Source organism: Protopterus annectens, chromosome 1.part2, assembly GCF_019279795.1.
Source record: "Protopterus annectens isolate FY-2018-M chromosome 1.part2, PAN1.0, whole genome shotgun sequence".
Taxonomy (NCBI): Eukaryota; Metazoa; Chordata; order Ceratodontiformes; family Protopteridae; genus Protopterus; species Protopterus annectens.
Window position 1 is genome coordinate 888,168,899 of NC_056727.1, and position 17,781 is coordinate 888,186,679.

At 42.9% G+C, this 17,781-nt stretch overlaps 1 protein-coding gene across 2 annotated transcripts in view; it reads right to left on the reverse strand.

Moving 5' to 3' along the window:
• The window catches only part of KIAA0319L (KIAA0319 like), a 1,767,873-nt gene that overhangs the window by 1,596,256 nt on the left and 153,836 nt on the right, over positions 1–17,781 (reverse strand). For both annotated transcript variants that reach the window (XM_044059462.1, XM_044059468.1), the window contains exon 2: positions 3,984–4,146. In XM_044059462.1, the coding sequence (XP_043915397.1) occupies positions 3,984–4,146 (163 nt within the window). The remainder of the gene's footprint in view (positions 1–3,983; positions 4,147–17,781) is intronic.

A 17,781-nucleotide genomic window follows, 5' to 3' on the forward strand; every position in this document is an offset into this window, starting at 1 on the left:
TTGTGCTTGCAGAGGTATTTGGTAAGTCAATGCTGTATCCCACAAAGTCATGGCTAGTCTGCAAAGGGGGTAAGAATGTGTGCCCCACTACTTGTTTATATACCACATGACCGTGGTGTTGTCTGTCTTTATCAGTAGTTGTCTTGGATGTAGTAGGTTCTTGAAGGCTGTCACAGCATTTTGAACAGCTAGCATCTCTTTTTGATTGATATGTAGATGCATTTGGTTTGAGGACCATGTGCCCTGAATACATCTTCCTGCCATGTGGGCCCCCCAGGCATAATTTGATGCATCCGTTGTTAGTGTCTGCCAGACTGGGAGTAGTGTGAATGGCTGTCCCTTGTTCTGGTGACAAGTCTTCGCCCACCATCGAAACTCCTGTTGCAGGCAAGGAATGAGAGTAATCATTGTTTCCAGGTTGTGGCAGTGTTGAGACCAAACACTTTTTAGGTACCACTGAAGTTTCCTCATATGCAGTCTTGCATATGGAATTAGTAGGATGCAGGATGCCATGAAGCCTAAAGCCTGCAGAATTTTTCTTTCAGATAACTGGGCCTCTGTTGCCAACATTTTGAAATAGGTAGTCCGTTGCCTTTGTTTGTCTGGCATGAGATAAGCCATCTGGGCAGTTGCATTTAAGCTTGCACCCAGGAATATTATCTCTTGAGAGGGTACTAGTTTTGATTTATTTTCATTGACTGTGTACCCTAGGCATGTTAGAAGTCTTTTCACAAACGCCAGATGCTGTAGAAGAATGTCCTTGTTCTCTGCTTGAATTAGACAGTCGTCCAAGTAAGGATATATTTGTATTCCTCTTTGTCTGCAGAATGCAATTAATGGTGCCAGGCACTTTGTAAATACCCTGGGCGCAGTAGATAAACCAAAGGGCAGTGCAGAGAATTGGTAATGCATTGAGCCCGCCTTGAATCTGAGGTATCTTCTGCATGATTGTCTGATTGGGACATGCAGGTATGCCTCTTTTAGGTCTAAAGTCACAAGCCAAGCGTTCTTGCCCAGCATGGGCAGAAGCTGCTGCAAAGTCAACATTTTGAATTTTGGTATATCCAGGAATGTGTTCAGAATAGATAGGTCCAGTATTGGTCTCCAGGCCTTGTCCTTTCTGGGTACCAGGAACAGTCTTGAGTAAAATCCTTGTCCCTGCTCTTGCTTTGGTACTTATTGAATGGCCCCCATGTCCATGAGGGAAGAGACTTGTTTTTGTGCCTCTGCCCATTGATTTTTTAGCAGATCTGGCCAGCCGTTTGCCTTTGGCAGGGAATGGAAATGGAACTTGTATCCTTGTGACACAATATTTAGGACCCTTTTGTCCTGAGTTATAATGTGCCAAGTTTGTGAAAAAAGTGCTAATTTTCCCCCTAAGGGTGCTGCTAGGAGATAAGTGCTTGGTGCAGGCAGGGGGAAGTCATTGGGACTGTTTTCTGTATGGTTGTGATTTGTCTTCTCCAACTTTGGGGGTAGAAGCACCCCATTGCTTTGACCTGCATGAACCTTGTGCCAGGGATCTGCCTCTAGGGCGTCTGGATCTGCCCCTTTGAGGTCTGTCTGACACTGGAAAGGACCAATTCTTTGTGGGCCAGTGCCTACTAAACCTAGGTGGCTGTACTTGTAAAAAATCTTTGACGGTTTGCATAGATTTAGCTTTGTCTTCCATTTTCTTTAACACCTCGTCTTCCTTAACACCAAAGTATCATGTTGTAAAGGTGCATCTAATAATTTAACTTTGACATGCTCAGGCAAATTTTGTTCCTTTAACCAAGCATGCCTCCTAATTACAGAACCCGTAACTGTGGCCCTGCAGGAGGCCTCCAAAAAATCAAAACCACATTGCAAAGTATGCTTTTCAACTTGTTCTGCTGCATGCAATAAATCCTGCATTTCCTGGTTTTCTGCATATTCAGAGTTTAACAACATTTTCTGTTTAAGCAATGCCATGACATGTTGCTGATATTTGAGCATATGAAACTGACAGTTTAAAGGCCCTTATAGCAGAAGTGTAAACCTTATTTCCCCATCTATCCAGTGCCCTAGAATCTCTGTCAGAGGGGATAGGGTTTTTTGCTGTGGAAGCCCTAACTCCTTTGGGACCCTGAGAAATAGTTTCTGGGTCTGCAGAAGGGTTTTTAAAAAGGAATTTGTAAGAGTCAGGAACCCTGTAATACTTGTCAGGCTTAACAGGAGCTGGAGGTAAGGGAGTCAGGGGTAAGACTAGACTCCGAAAACACATCATCTGCAATGTCTAACACAGGAGGAATGGCTAGAGGCCTGTGTTGAGGTAGTAAAAGGAAATCCCTGAGCCTCTTTTCAGATTCTGAAAAATCTTGGCTCTCCCAGTGGAAATGCTCCCTCATGGTATGCAAGGTTTCCCCAAAAGAATAGTCCTCTGGAGGAGAAGCTGAAGGTATAGATTCTTCAGCATCAGAATCCTCATAGGGGGGAAGAGAATATTCCTGATCAGAAGAGGAATCAGAAGAAATAGAAACCCGATCTGAAGATTCGTAGTCAGTCTCTTGCCTAGGCCTCTTATCAGGAGGGGGATGGGAACCCCTGATCAAGGTAATCAAGTCTTCGGCCATTTTGAGCATCTGTTTTTTGGGCATAGAGGCCTGTCCACGTGGCTCTTGAGATTGTTACTTTGCTTTAGAAGGTGCTTTAGTCTTTGCCTTTGAAGCTGAAGTCGGTTTAATGTAAAGATATTTAGGTCTGAAAACACCCTCAGAAGCCGGTGCCTGCTCAGCGGCTCCAGACCCATCTGAGGGAATAGTATCCGCGGCTCCAATACCTTGAGTTTCCAGCGGCATGGCCGACTCCACGTGGGAGTCGGTAGCTGCCTGCGATTCTAAAGTAGCGGGCGTCAGAGGCTGCGAAAGTGCTTCACTGAGAACCGGCGACTGGCTTAGGAGAAGCTTCGTAGTCGGTTTTGGACCTCAGTTGTTAATCTCTCTCTTTTTCTTTGCGTTTTTTGTGAACTTCGGTAGTCGGATGGCTATCCGATGACATTTCTGGATAATTAAACCGGCGTACAAAATAGTTTAAAGCAAAATCATACCGACGCTTAATAGTGCATTGGTTAAATCTAGCACAAAACCGACAACCAGAAACGTTGTGATCAGGGCCTAAGCAAGGAATACAGTAAGAATGAAAGTCCTTATGAGGTATTTGCTTTCCACAAGAAATACAATTATTTACTTTTTCTGACTTCGGTCTGGAGCAAGAAAAAAAGTTTCCCCAACGGGGTACTTGGCTTTATTGAAGACTTCAGATCTGAAATTCGAACAAGAAAATCTCAGGAGTCGGCCGACCGTCACTTGAAAACTGCTTCTGCTTCGGGCACCACGCGGCAAAGAAAGACTGAAGAAAATGGCGTTGGCCACTTCTTTTATACCCCTGACGACCTGACGTCAGGGAAGGGGTGACAGTAGCAAACGCAGGACCCAAGACTTTGGAATTCAGGCCGACTGAGGGCAACCTGCCAGCAGGATTACCCAAATGTAATGACTGCAATAGTGAAACACGAAGAACATCTGCACTGACATTCTGACCCTCAGCACTGAGTTTGACAAGTTCATTGGGATCTGCTGAAAATGTATGGCCAGCTTTTACAGTGATATTTAGCAGTTTTAACACAGATTTGGAGAGGGAGGACATACTTGTGAAATCCTTTGTATTATACAAACCAACAAAACACATACAGCATTTTTAACAAGAGGAATAAATCATATGTTTTCTTTACAGTAAAAATGCTTCAAAAATTTCTTAAAATTAGATGAGTGCAACCGGTTGACCTTCTTAAAAACAGTCCAACATTACACTGAAGAAACATTTCAAAGAATTATGTGAGTTAACAACAAATATATGTACATTCTCCGATCAGCACCAACAGGAATGTTTCTTTTTCTTTTCGGATGGCCATATATCATCACTTCAGATTTAAATTATGCTGAAATTAGTCCAGCAGAAACTACCTGATCCAGGGGATGCAGTACTCAAACAGCTACAAAAGCAGAGCAAAGTTACAGCTCCCAAGAATCTCATCCAGTCTCCAACATGTCTAATTCCAGAATTACGACTTGGGTTCAACTTCCAGTTCTTCCTTATGAATATCATACTGCCAGTAACAGTAAGCACCTGTGAGAGAAGGAAAAAAATGTTACCTACCTTGTTTAAACAGAACTACAACCTGCTTTTAACTTTTTTTTTTTTTTTTACACACATATGCATAATGTGCTTCGATTAGTCTTGTGCGAAGGCTTCAATGTATTTCAATCTACAAATACAAACTCTTAAACAAAAAGTATAGACAACAAGGAGTGATGTACTAAAATAACAAAATGGAACCCAATAGCATGTGAAAAAAAGAGAAGCCTACTACATGAAAACAAAGAAAACGATTAAGCTATACAATGTCACATCCTTGAAATACTACAATCTAAGAATATTTATGTGGACTAGCAGTTAAGCATGCAGGCTACAGATTCCAAGTAGTGATTAGCTGAATGTTTACGATATGTGGCACTTTATCACTAGAAAGCAAAGACTGCCTAGCTTCACAGTAATAGGCAAGTTATTAGATTTATTTTATTTATTTATTTTGCTTGTTAACCAGGTACTGTCCGACTGGGCCAGGGAGCTGTTTTCAGCAGAGACTCATGGAGAAAAGCTCCACATTGTATAATACAATATACTACAGAAACAATACAATACATATAGCAGTAATTTATATACAAAGCAACTTGTGGTTTATATACAGAACAAAAGAAGTTCAAGTAAGAAATTCAACAGCATTGATAGATATGCAATAAAGCAGAGAAATAATGAATTTTTGAATAGAGTCAAATTCAAATATCATATTTAGGCAACAAGTTATGTGCACTGTATGTTTGAAGCATGTATCTGTGGCTAAGGAGGTCTATCAATCTGCTGATCCCAAATGGAGTAGCGGAGGCAGAGTCCAGAAAAGAGGATGAAATAAGTAACACGGAAATACATTGCTGCTGTAGACTTTCACTATGCAGCAGATTAAAGTTTTTCATAATAAAAATGATTTCAACTGGGTGTGTAATCATAACCAGGTTATGTGTTCAAGAAATGGATGTAAAAGCATGCAAATGAAAATTATGTACTTAGCAGAAAGACAGATCCATGTTGTGTGTTTCATTCATTCTTGAATGGATGGGTTACAGAATCTAACTAGGATACAACTTCAACCACTCTCAGACTCTGGATCCAAGGCTTTGGCTCCTCCTCTCACCCATAATCCTCTTTAGTTAGCAAAGTACCTCAGATAGAGTTTGCCCATATCCTATAATAAAATTAATACAGTGTTATCCTAAGCAAACACATTAAAAGATGAATTCCTAATCTATGGTATGAAGAGTACATGACCAAGTCATTGGGACTATTAATGTGGTCACTCTTGAAACAAAGGAAAATGAAGCAGACAGCATAGATCTATTGCTATGCTATACACAACTTTCATATACGATACCTCTTCTGTCCATTCTCAAAGGATGGGATGGAGTCCCCAGCTAGCATAAATCATGGGAGGACTCCTAGACGGATATTCCTGAGAACTGCTGAAGCTCTAGATGTGGACTGTAAGTCCAACTTGTAGTGAGCTATGAGGGTATGGACATTCGACTAAATAGCTGCAGCACAAATTTCATCCATTGGGACTTTGAAGAAAAAGGCAGTGAAAGTAGTAACTGACCTGAAAGAACGAGCCTTAAGAAATTCAAACAAGGACAATCTTTTCTCCTTGGAGACATGGAAAATACATTCAGATAGCCAACAAGAAATAGGCATCTTAGATACTCTTTTATCAAATTTTGCTGAGGAAAAAAATAAAATGGTTGGTGTTCCTGACATCCTCTGTATGACCAGAGTTGACGATGCACCTCCCAAAAGTGTAGCATGTACTCTACTGGCAAAACATGCGAAGAAAACAGGAAGGATGACAGATTGGCTGAGTGATGATTCAGAAGCCACTTTAGGGAGAAAGAATGGGTTTGTTCTCAAAGTGATTCTATCACTGTGGAAAACTAAGTAAGGAATTTTACAAGAAGGGGCATAACTGTCACTGCAAGTTCAAAAGGGGGTCTCAAAGCCTGGATATCCCAAGGGGAAACAGGATTTCTAAGGAGGTGCCACAGTAGAAAGGTGCTGATTAAGAAGGCCTTAAGACAATTTTGTTAAAGAAATGGGTGACTGATTTTCCTCAACGTGAAAGCTGGAAATACCAGCCAACTGAACCTTGATGGTAGCGTAACTAAAGACACTGTGAAACACATAAGTAGAAAATCGAAGATAGATGGAAGATGGGCTGAAAACAAGTACTCAAATTCCTACTAGAAGCCAAGACTGAAAATATTTTCTATTTAATTCTGTAAATCTTCCTGGATGAAGGTTTCTGTGCGGAAGTCAGAATGTGTACAAATTGGAACTACAGCCTGGACTGTCTAACTATCATTGGAACTGGAGAAACTATGTGGTCAGTGTGAGGGCTTCTATCCCCAGGTGAAACTTCCTGGAAGCGAGAGAGAAAATCTGGAGCAGGGTCCGGTACTCACAAAGGGCGAATGAGATTAGACCAGAGGAAGGGGACCCAACTCTTGTCAAGGCCAGAAAGGCGCAATGAGGATCACTGTAGCCTTGCTCCACTGTGCTTTCTGCAGAAACATTGGAATAAGATGTGTGGGCAGGCAGACATAAAGGAAACTGGGGGCCAATTGTGAGTTACAGCATCCCTTGGGGACACCCTCTTGGGGGATTAGAGCAAAATACCTGCTGCATTTGATGTTGGCAGGGGAAGCAAAAAGATTGCAGTGTGGTTGGCCTCAGCAGCTAAAAATCTAATCCACCACTGTTTGAGGGCGCACTTGTGAGGAAGGAGGGTAGACCTGCTCAACCTGTCTGCCAATACACTGAACTTCCCCAGTATGTGTGCTGCTAATCAGAAAGTGTTGAGAAAATATTGCTTGCTGTCAAACCCTTATGGCCTCTTGACAGAGTGGATAAGAATATGTTCTTCCCTGTTCATTATTGTACCAGACTACCGAAATATTGTCCATCTAGATAGAGATCATACCCTTGGGGAGGAAGTCCTGAAAGGTCCGCAGTGCTAGGAAGAATGCTCTCAGCTCCACAACACCGAACTGAAGACTGGCCTCTGAAGGGGGCCACATGCCTTAGTCATTCCCAAAAATGCATCCCCACCCCAGTTGAGAAGAGTCTGTGGTCACTGTAGCCTGGGGAGAGAAGAGAACAAAGGGTTGACCCTGAGATACAACTAGAGATTCTAGCCACCACTAAATATGAGGTTTGCAAATTCTCATGAGGGACACTGGAAAACTCACGGACTGACATCTCACTGATCAATAAACTGCAAGGGTCCATTGGAGCACCCTCAAACAAAATCTGGCTAGGAGAACTAGAGTAATAGCATCTGCCATCTAGCCAAGAAGTTGCAAAATCAACCTGGCTGGGGTTTTCTAACAGGAGAGTGCTACTACCACCTGTTGTTCAAGTATGGCAAACCTAAACTCCTGCAGTCTGACTAGCCGCAACTCTGTATCTAGGTGTGCTCAAATGAATTATATGGCTTCAATTACTATATCCTATCCTACCCAGTCTACAATCTTTGTAAACTTTCCCTTATAGTTTATACCCCACATTCTTTACTCTCTCTCTCTCACTTAAGTTTTCCTTACAGCTCTTTCTCCTTCCAACCACTCCGCCTTTTCTACTCTCAGCCATCTTACTTCCTTTCTTCTACTCTATAATACTATTGACAAATGTCTATTTTTTTACTCTTTCTACACAAAGTAATAAACCATTTCTAAATCAAAATTCACACCTGCAAATTCCATATGCTCAACTGTAGCTCTAATTCATCCTTCTCTTTTATGTACATTTTCTAATACTTGTATAATGCATTGCAAAGTGACATCCTCATGTAAAAATTTATAAAGTAAAACTCTACTATAATATTTTGTTTTATATAAAACTTTTGATATTGGAGCTTTTCACCGTAAACAAATGTCAATAAATGAATAATAAATAAACTGAACAGGTTGAAGTTTGGACTTGTCTGTGTTGACAGTTATCCCTAGTTGTGGGCAAAGATGGGGCAAGGGGTTCCATACTTGAAGAAAGAAACTACTGTAGAGGTCATTCTTGGTAAATACCTTGGGGGGGGGGGGTGGCGAAACCAAAAGGCAGGACTCTGAATTGGAAGTGAATGGATCCCAGCCAGAAGTGGAGAAACCTTCTGGAGCATCTGTCCATCTTTATGTAGTAGTATGCTTCCTGGAGATCTATCGAGAACACCCAGTCTTCATTCCTCAACAATAGCAGGATGGACTGTACTGTGACCACCTGGAATTTCATCTCTTTCACGTACTGGTACAAAGGACTGAGGTCCCTGTTTTTCTTTGACACCAGAAAGAAAGTACAGTTGTGTATACACTTACTCTAAATGTAGATGTTCGAGTGTATTCACTGTTGCAGTCATTACATTTGGGTTATCTGCTTGCAGTAGTCCTCAGTCAGCCTGATTAACAAAATCGTGGGTCCTGCGTCGGTTGCTGTCCCTTCTTCCATTACGTCAGGTCGTCAGGGGTATAAAACATGCAGCCGATGCCATTACATCAGTTTTTCTTGCCCCAGATGTCAGATGCCCCTCTAATGGGAAGCAATTAAATCTATAAATACAAGGACATACCTCCAACAGAAAAGCAAATACTATGCTCTAAAAGCTTTTTGGTGTAAGTGAGAGTAAAGGTATAGTCAAAGGAAGAAAAGGGTGGGTGGAGGGAGCGTAACCAGGACTGAAACAGTGCATACACTTGAACATCTACATTTATGGTAAGTGTACACAACTGTACTATGTTCTTTGTGTTTCACTGTTGCAGTCATTACATTTGGGTAGATTCCCAAAGCTAAGGTTGGGAGGAGGAATTTAAATAGAATTAGGACCAGTTATAAGGCCCTGCAAGACTGCAGTGGCAAAACCAGCCCTGGATTTAGTAAAAACTGGCAAATGGTAATGCTTGGTGAAAGTATGTACAGAACTCCAGGTAGCAGCTTCTAACATGTCCCTATTAGGGACACCCCTGAGAAAGGCTGTAGAGGTAGATGCAGCCCTGGTTGAATGGGGTCTGATGCCTTGTGGGATAGGTTTTCCATGGTGCTTATAGCAGAAATGAATGCAGTGGCCTCTCCATTTTGAAATGGTTTGTTTTGAAATAGCTTTCCCCTCTGTCCCTGCAGCAAATCCCATCAGTAGTTGTTCAGATTTCCTTTGAGGTTTAGTCCTGCCAAGTAGAATCTAAGTTGTCTGTGCGCATCTAAAGAGTGCAGTATGGTTTCCCTTTGTTCTGTGGGTTAGGAAAAAAGGTAGGCAAATGAATGGACTGAGTAAGAGCCACACTGGATACCACCGTGAAAATGAAGGAGGGATTGGTTCTGAGGGACACACCCTGTCCGCATGAAAGATGATGAAAGGGTTCCACTGCCATAAGAGCCTGCAATTCAGACACCCTTTTTGCAGACATGATTGCCAAAAGGAAAGCTGTTTTCCAGGAAAGAAATTTTAAATCTGCAGTAGCAAGTGGCTTGAAAGGAGGAAGAGTGAGTTTCTCCAAGACAAAGTTAAGATCCCAGGCTGGAGTTGGAGCTCTCCTGGGTGGCTTTAGATTTCTGGCCCCTCTGAGGAACTGCTTGAGCAGTGGGTGAGAGAAGAGGGGAGGCTCTGTGGTATAATGAGCTGAAATGGCTGAGGCATGAATTTTGATGGAGGAAAAAGACAAGCCATTATGAAGCATCTCAGTTAAGTATTATAGAATCTGAGGTAAATTAGGCACTGCTGCGTTCATTCCTTGAGATTGGGTCCAAGCACAGAATCTTTTCCATTTTGCAGCATAAGATTTTCTATTACTAGGCCTCCTTGCCTCTAAAATGATATCCATCACTGATTTACTGATTGATGGTAAAGGAGAGATTAGGTAATTAGCCAGGCTGCTATGTTCAGGGTTTGCAGCTGAGGGTGCAGAATCATGTTCTCCTGCTGAGACAACAGGGAAGGAGTCTGAGGCAGGTGCCATGGAGCCAAGCGGGACACAGCACAAGAGTGGGTACCAGTGTTGGCGAGGCCAATCTGGTGCAATTAAAATCGTCCTTGGCTTGTCCCGTTTGATCTTTAGTAGTACCTTGGAGATCAGAGGCAGAGGAGGAAAGGCATAAACTGATAAAGGATAGAGCATCCACTTTCCAAGCTTGCTTGTGGGAAATCCTTATGCAAAATCTGTCCAGTTGATGGTTCTGGGGGGAGGCAAACAGTTCTATATCTGGACTCCCACATGTTGAAAATCCTTGCTTCCAGTTTCCACTTGTGTGGATCCATGAGGTTTCTGCTTAGTCCGTCTGCCAGTGTATTTAGTTTTCCTGGCAGGAATTGAACTTGTAGATTCACTTGGCAGCTCAAGGCTGTGTTCCACAATGCTATGGCTAGCCTGCAGAGGGGGTAAGAATGTGTACCCCCCCTGCTTGTTTATATACCACATGACAGTGGTGTTGTCTGTCTTTACCATTAGTTGTCCTGGAAGAATGTGCACCTTGAAGGCTGTTAGAGCATTCTGTACAGATAACATTTCCTTTTGATTTATGTGCAGGTGCATTTGATTTGGGTTCCAGGTGCCCTGAATGCACTTCCCTGCAAGGTGAGCCCCCCATGCATAGTCTGATGCATCTGTTAAGATTTGTTTGGCAGGGGGTAACGTGAATGGTAGTCCCCTGTTCTGGTGAAGTAAGTTGTCAAATGTAACCGTTTCTCTGGCGTGAGGAAAGCCATCTGGGAAGTTGTATTCAAGCTTACTCCCAGGAACATAATTTGTTGACAGGGTACCAAGTGGGATTTCTTTTCATTTATGGTGAACCCCAGACAAGTCAGTACCCTTTGAACAAAGGCCAGATAATTGAGGAGAATGTCCTTGCTTTCTGCCTGAATTAGACAATCGTCCAGGTATGGGTATATTTGAATATTTGTTTGCCTGTAAAATGCAATAACTAGAGCTAGGCACTTTGTGAATACCCTGGGCACAGTAGACAAGCCAAAGGGCAGTGCAGAGAACTGATAGTGCATGTAGCCTCCTGGTTTGAAGCATAGGTATCTTCTGCAAGACTCCCTGATAGGGATGTGCAGGTAGGCTTCTTTTAAGTCCAGTGTTGCCAACCATGAGTCCTTGCCTAGTATAGGAAGTAGCTGGTGAAGACAGTCAGCATTTTGAATTTTGGAATCACCAGAAAGGTGTTTAGAATAGAAAGGTCCAGGATAGGATGCCATGTATTGCCTTTTCTGGGTACCAGGAAAAGTCACAAATAGAAACCTTGTCCCTTTTCCTCTTCTGGTACCAAATGAATAGCCCCCATGTTTAAGAGAGAGAGTATCTGATTTTGGGCCTCTGTCCACTAATTTGGGGGTAGATCTGACCACCCACTTGGTGTTGGTAACATGTGGAAATGAAATCTGTATCCTTGGGACACTATATTTAAAACCCATTTGTCCTGGGTAATGAGTTCCCAGTTTTTGGCCTGCAGACCAATCTTTCCGCCTAAAGGAACATTCAGTTAGGAAGTGCTTGGAAGTATTAAAAGCAAGTCATTGAGACGGTTTTCCATAGGGGGGAGTCTTGCTGCTCCCAGGTTTGGGTGCGGAAACTCCCCACTGCCTAATCTTGTGTGTCCTTGGGACTGAAATCTGGGGTTTCTGCTGTGTCTGAGTTTGGCTTGAGAAGACCTGGAGGGGGCTGGAAAGGACCAATTTTTAGAGGGCCAGTGCCTACTTAATCTAGGAGGCTGAACTTGTAAGAAATCCTTAACAGTCTGCATAGATTTAGCTTTATCTTCCGTCTTTTAAGAACTTCCTCAGCCTTGTTGCCAAACAGGTGGTCCTGATTTAAGGGAGCATCCAACAATTTAGCTTGAACATGATCAGGTAAAGATTGCTCCTTAAGCCAAGCATGCCTTCTGAGCACAGACCTAGCAACAGCAGCCCTGCAAGAGGCCTCTAATGAATCAAATCCACATTGCAAAGTACGTTTTCCAACCTGTTCAGCAGAATGCATTAAATCCTGTAATTCTTTATTTTCAGCGTAGTCAGGAATTAACATCATTTTCTGTTTAAGCAATCCAATAACGTGTTGTTGATACTTTAACATATGAAACTGTCAGTTTAAAGCCCTAGTGGCCAAGGTTGCAGAAGTGTAAACTTTCTTACCCCATCTATCCGGCGCCGTCTCTATCTGAGAGGATAGGATTTTTAGCAGTAGAAGCCTTAATGCCTTTGGGTCCCTGTGAAATAGTCTCTGGATCCGCAATAGGATTTTTAAAAAGGAATTTGTGAGAATCAGGAACCCTGTAATATCTGTCAGGTTTTCTGGGAGCAGGAGGCAAGGAATCAGGGGCCAAATTAGATTCTGAGAAAGCATCATCAACAATGTCTAGTACAGGAGGAATAGCTAACGGCCTATGCTGAGGCAGGAGTAAGAAATACCCAAGCCTCTTTTTTGAATCAGAAAAATCTTGGCTTTCCCAGTGGAAATGCTCCCATAGAGTATGTAAGGTTTCACCAAAAGAAAAATCCTCTGGAGGGGAAGCAGAGGGAATAGAGTCCTCTGCATCAGAATTCTCATAAGTAGATAAGGGCAAATCCAGATCATCAGAAGAATCAGAAAAATCAGAATCCTGTTCAGAAGATTCATAAATAGCTTCATAAATAACTTCAGTCCTGGGTCTCTTAAAGGAGGAGGTTGGCTTCCCCCGATTAGAGTTATAAGATCTTTAGCCATTCTTATCATTTGTTTTTTAGGCATAGAAGCCTGAGCATGTTGCCTGGGTGTCAGTTTCATAGTCATGGTTCGAGATTTTGGTCTAAATGAAGAAGGAGGCGTTGGTTTAATATGCAAGTCCGTAGGCCTGAATACACCCTCAGAAGCCGGTGCCTGCACAGCGGCTCCGGACTCATCCAAGGTAGAGACATCCACAGGTTCCACAGTTGAAGCATCTCGTGGCATACTGGACTCCAAATGGGTCTCAATAGAGGCCTGTGAGTCAAAAGTAGCGGGTATCAGGGGCTGCGAAACCGCCTCACTGAGTACCGGCAAACTGGTGACTGGCTTAGGAGAAGCGTCGTCGGCAGCTTTGAACCTCGGCGCCCTGTCTCTGTCTTTATCTTTGCAATTTTTCAGAATCCCTGTAGTCGGAAGGCTAACCGATAACATTTCTGGATAATTAAACAGAGAACCGAAATATTCAGAAGCGAAAATATACCGACAACGGATAGTGCGTTGTTTAAATAAAGCACAAAACCGACATCAAGGCACATTATGGTCAGGGCCTAGGCAAGGAATACAGTATGAATGAAAATCTTTACTAGGTATTTGCTTTCCACAAGTAATGCAATTATTAACTTTACTGACATCGGTAAGAAGCAAGAAAAAGTTTCCCCAAAGGTGTGCTTAGCTTTAGTTGAAGACTTCGGTTCTGAAACTCTAAAACGAAAATTTCAGCAGTCGGCCGACCGGCACTTGTGAACTGCTTCTGCTTCGGGCACCACACGGCAAGAAAGACTGGTGTAATGGCATCGGCTGCATGTTTTATACCCCTGACGTAATGGAAGAAGGGACGGCAACCGACGCAGGACCCAAGACTTTGTTAATCAGGCTGACTGAGGGCTACTGCAAGCAGATAACCCAAATGTAATGACTGCAACAGTGAAACATGAAGAACATCCTTGAATAAACTCTGGATCCTTGGTCTGGTGGGACTCGCTTGTCTTTTTTCCTGGTGTTGCTGCCTTCCATTAAGACAGTGGCACATCAGGAAGTTTCCTTGAGTATGGGGGCTGAGAGAGAGAAAGGGAATCATGTAAACTCTGGATATGATCCTCTGCACCCAAAAACCTCAGGTGATGGATTTACAAGTTAGGGTGCGTTTCCCAACTGCCTCCAGAGTGTGGCAGTCAAGGCAACCACTCAGGATCACTGGAAAGGCATACTGAAGAAATGACCCTGAAAGCCTTGGTTCTGTAGACCACCACTGCTCTGGACACGATGACCAATATGACTGTTTCCTCCCTCTCTTCTTTGGGTGGTGGTGGGGGGGGGCTATCACCAGAAGCACTGCATGCAAAAACTTCAGATTTGCAGAGCCACAGTTTCTTTCCTCCCTTCTGGTTTCTGGAAAAGGTCCTCTGGAAGGTAGACAACCATATTCTATTAAAAGACAGGGTTTTGCCCTCCTGTTTGCTTTTTGAACAGCATCTCTTTCACTTTAGGTCCAAAAAGGATGGATCCATCTTAGCAAGTATTGTTAAAGTCACGGAGATGCATCCAGGAATGTCATCTGACATTTGCGCTGGTGCTTGCTGCTCTAAACATGCCATCTGCCATGGTTAAAATAAGGTGCATTGGCACATTCGACAAGGACTGTAGAGTATTCAACTGCATGGCAATAAAATTTCTTCTCCTCACCAGATAAGGACCCAGGGAGGGATTTGGATAGCTCTTTAGTCAAATCCCTCTAGAAGCATGTTACATAAGCCAGGCAGTGTAGCACTCAGAGAATGAAGGTCGCTGAAGCATATATCCACCTCCCAAGCCTGTCCACTGCCCTGAATTCCCTGTTAAGGATATGGAGAGTGGAGATCTCTTTAGAAAGCATTTTCTTGGTGCATGCTACCACTACCACCATGGAATTCACTGCAGGTCCCTTGCTCCAAAAGTGGCAATAGTTAGGCGATACCAAAATCTTTTCCAGCTTCAACTGGAAGGAAGGAAGGAGGAACCATGGGCAGACATGCTGAAATGGCCAACATATTAACACTGATGGAGGAGTAAGAAAGGCCATAAGAAACTAACTCACACAAATACTGTAAAACCAAAGAACAACTAGCCCCAAAATGGGTGCTGGTTTTGTTGCTGGCAACAAGTAGAAAACATTTTCCATTTGTCAATATACTACTTTCTAGTAGCAGACTTTCTAGGCATCCATTAGTACCTGCATGTCCTCCGTAAACAGCCATCTAAAGGAAAGTAAGACCATATCATCTAGGCCGTCAGTTGAAGTTGATTGGGGTATGGAAATATTAAACATCCTTGATCTTGTATGAGTACATCCATTCTGTAAGGAATCATGTAGTACACTGTCTTGATGCCAGCAAAGATAAAACTAAGACAGCCAGAAAGAAAATTAACTAGAAAAGATGAAGAGAGAACACTGACAGGGAAGCATCCTGCAGCTGTTCAGCAAAAACAATTCAAGCTCCAGTGTTTGTGCAAGAAATGGCTTCCAGTAATCTAGAGGCAAAAATAAGTAAAATGTGCTCAGAGCAAATAAAAAATAAACAAAGTTGAAGGAGTACATCAATTCAAATAAATGGGTGGAAAAAAAGAGAAACTTTAAACACATTCTGATGAACTGATAAAAATGCAAAAATAAAAAGTCAAAATGAAGAAAAGGTTAGCCGAGTAAGAGACTGTTCAAGAAGACGTGTTTAAAAGTGGTAGAATTAGAAGACAGAGCATGTAGGGAAGCTCTTGAGATTTTCTGCTGTATCAGAGAAAAGTACAGTTTTGTACCTACCATAAATGTAGATGTTCGAGGATCTACATTGCTGCAGTCATAACCTGTGGGTAGTCCGCTGTCCTCGATCGGCCCGAATACCAAAGAGCTAGGCTGGCGTCGGTCATTGTCACCTAGAGCTGACGTCAGTACGTCGTAGTACATAAGCGCAAGACCGACGCCATATCCTCAGTCTTTCTTGCCCCAGATGTCAGAAGGCCTAAGAGTGAAAGAAGGCCAGAGCCAAAAAAGTAAAGGCCCAACAACTACCAGTGTGGAGACAGGGATAAACCTAATAAAAAACCCAGCCAGTTACCAACTATAGAGGGGAAGGAGGGAGGGATAATTGGACTGCAGCAATGTAGATCCTCGAACATCTACATTTATGGTAGGTACAAAACTGTACTATGTTCTTCGTCTCACATTGCTGCAGTCATAACCTGTGGGTAGAATCCCAAAGCAAAGGAAAAGGGAGGCTGGCAAACTAAAAAGCATTAGGAGCTGCTAATATGCCCTGTAAAACTGCAGTGGCAAACCCAGCCCTGGACTTGGAATAAAGAGGGAGATGGTAATGCTTAGTAAAAGTGTGTACTGAACTCCAAGTAGCTGCCTCCAAAATATCCTTAGTAGCTACACCCTCAAAAAAGCAGTAGAAGTGGCAGTAGCCCTAGTAGAATGAGGTCTGATCCCAGCAGGAACATCCTTCCCATGATGAGAATAACAAAAAGCAATACAATGACCAATCCACTTTGAAATAGTCTGCTTTGAAACAGCTTTCCCTTGTGAACTCAAAGCAAAAGAAACAAATAACTGTTGAGTCTGTCTGAACTCCTTAGTTCTGCTCAAATAGTAACGTAACTGCCTGTGGATATCCAAAGAATGCAAGACTTTTTCCCCTTTATTTTGGGGATCAGCATAAAAAGTAGGCAAATGAATAGACTGGTTCAAGGCCACATTAGAAATCACTTTAGGCATAAAAGTAGGGTTAGTTCGCAAAGAAACTCTATCCTTATGAAATATCAAAAGGGTTCAACTGCCATGAGTGCCTGCAATTCAGATACCCTCCTAGCAGAAGTAATGGCCAACAAAAAGCAGTCTTCCAAGACAAAACTTCAGTTCAGACGTAGCTGCAGGTTCAAAAGGAGGTAAAGTAAGTTTCTCCAAAACAAAATTGAGATCCCAGGAAGGAGTAGGAGCTCTACGTGGGGGTCTTATATTCTTTGCCCCTCTAAGAAATTGTTTGAACAAAGGATGAGAAAATAAAGGAGGGTCACAATCATAGTGAGCAGAAATGGCTGCAGCATGAACCTTCACAGAAGAGAATGACAAACCCTTGTCCAGTAATTCAGTAAGATACTGTAGTGCAAAACTCAAATTAGGCACTGAAACATCAAAACCCTTTGCAGTGCTCCAAAGAAAAAATCTCTTCCATTTATCAGCATAAACTTTTCTAGTGCTAGGCCGCCTGGCTTCCAAAATGACATCTAAAACCTGTTGAGGAAGCTGAGACCCCACCGCTCCATCACAGAATACGCCAGGCTGTCAGATGCAGGGACTGCACCTGAACATTGAGAAAATGATTGTTTGACTGGGACAACAAATGAGGAACCTGTGGCAGAAGCCAAGGAGGCTCCTGGATTAAACTCCTCAGCAGAGGATACCAATGCTGACGTGGCCAATCTGGTGCTATTAGAATCATGCAAGGCTTGTCCCGCCTGACATTCAAGAGTACCTTGGGGAGAAGAGGCAGAGGAGGAAAAGCATAAACGTGAAGGTTGTTCCAACTGAAAGATAGAGCATCCACTTTCCAAGCATCTGGGTGGAACATCTTTGTGCAAAATTTTGGTAGTTGAAAATTCAGTGGAGAAGCGAACAGATCTATGTCTGGAGTTCCCCAAGCCACAGTCAATTGTTTGAAAACCTGAGGATCCAGTTTCCACTCGTGGGGATCCACAATTTGCCTGCTCAATACATCTGCTAGGGAGTTCTGTGCTCCTGGCAGAAACCGTGCTTGAAGATTGATTTGCAAACTCAGAGCAAACTCAGAGCAGTCTCCCACAAAATCATTGCTTGCCTGCAAAGAGGGTAGGAATGGGTTCCCCCCTGCTTGTTGATGTACCACATGACTGTTGTGTTGTCTGTTTG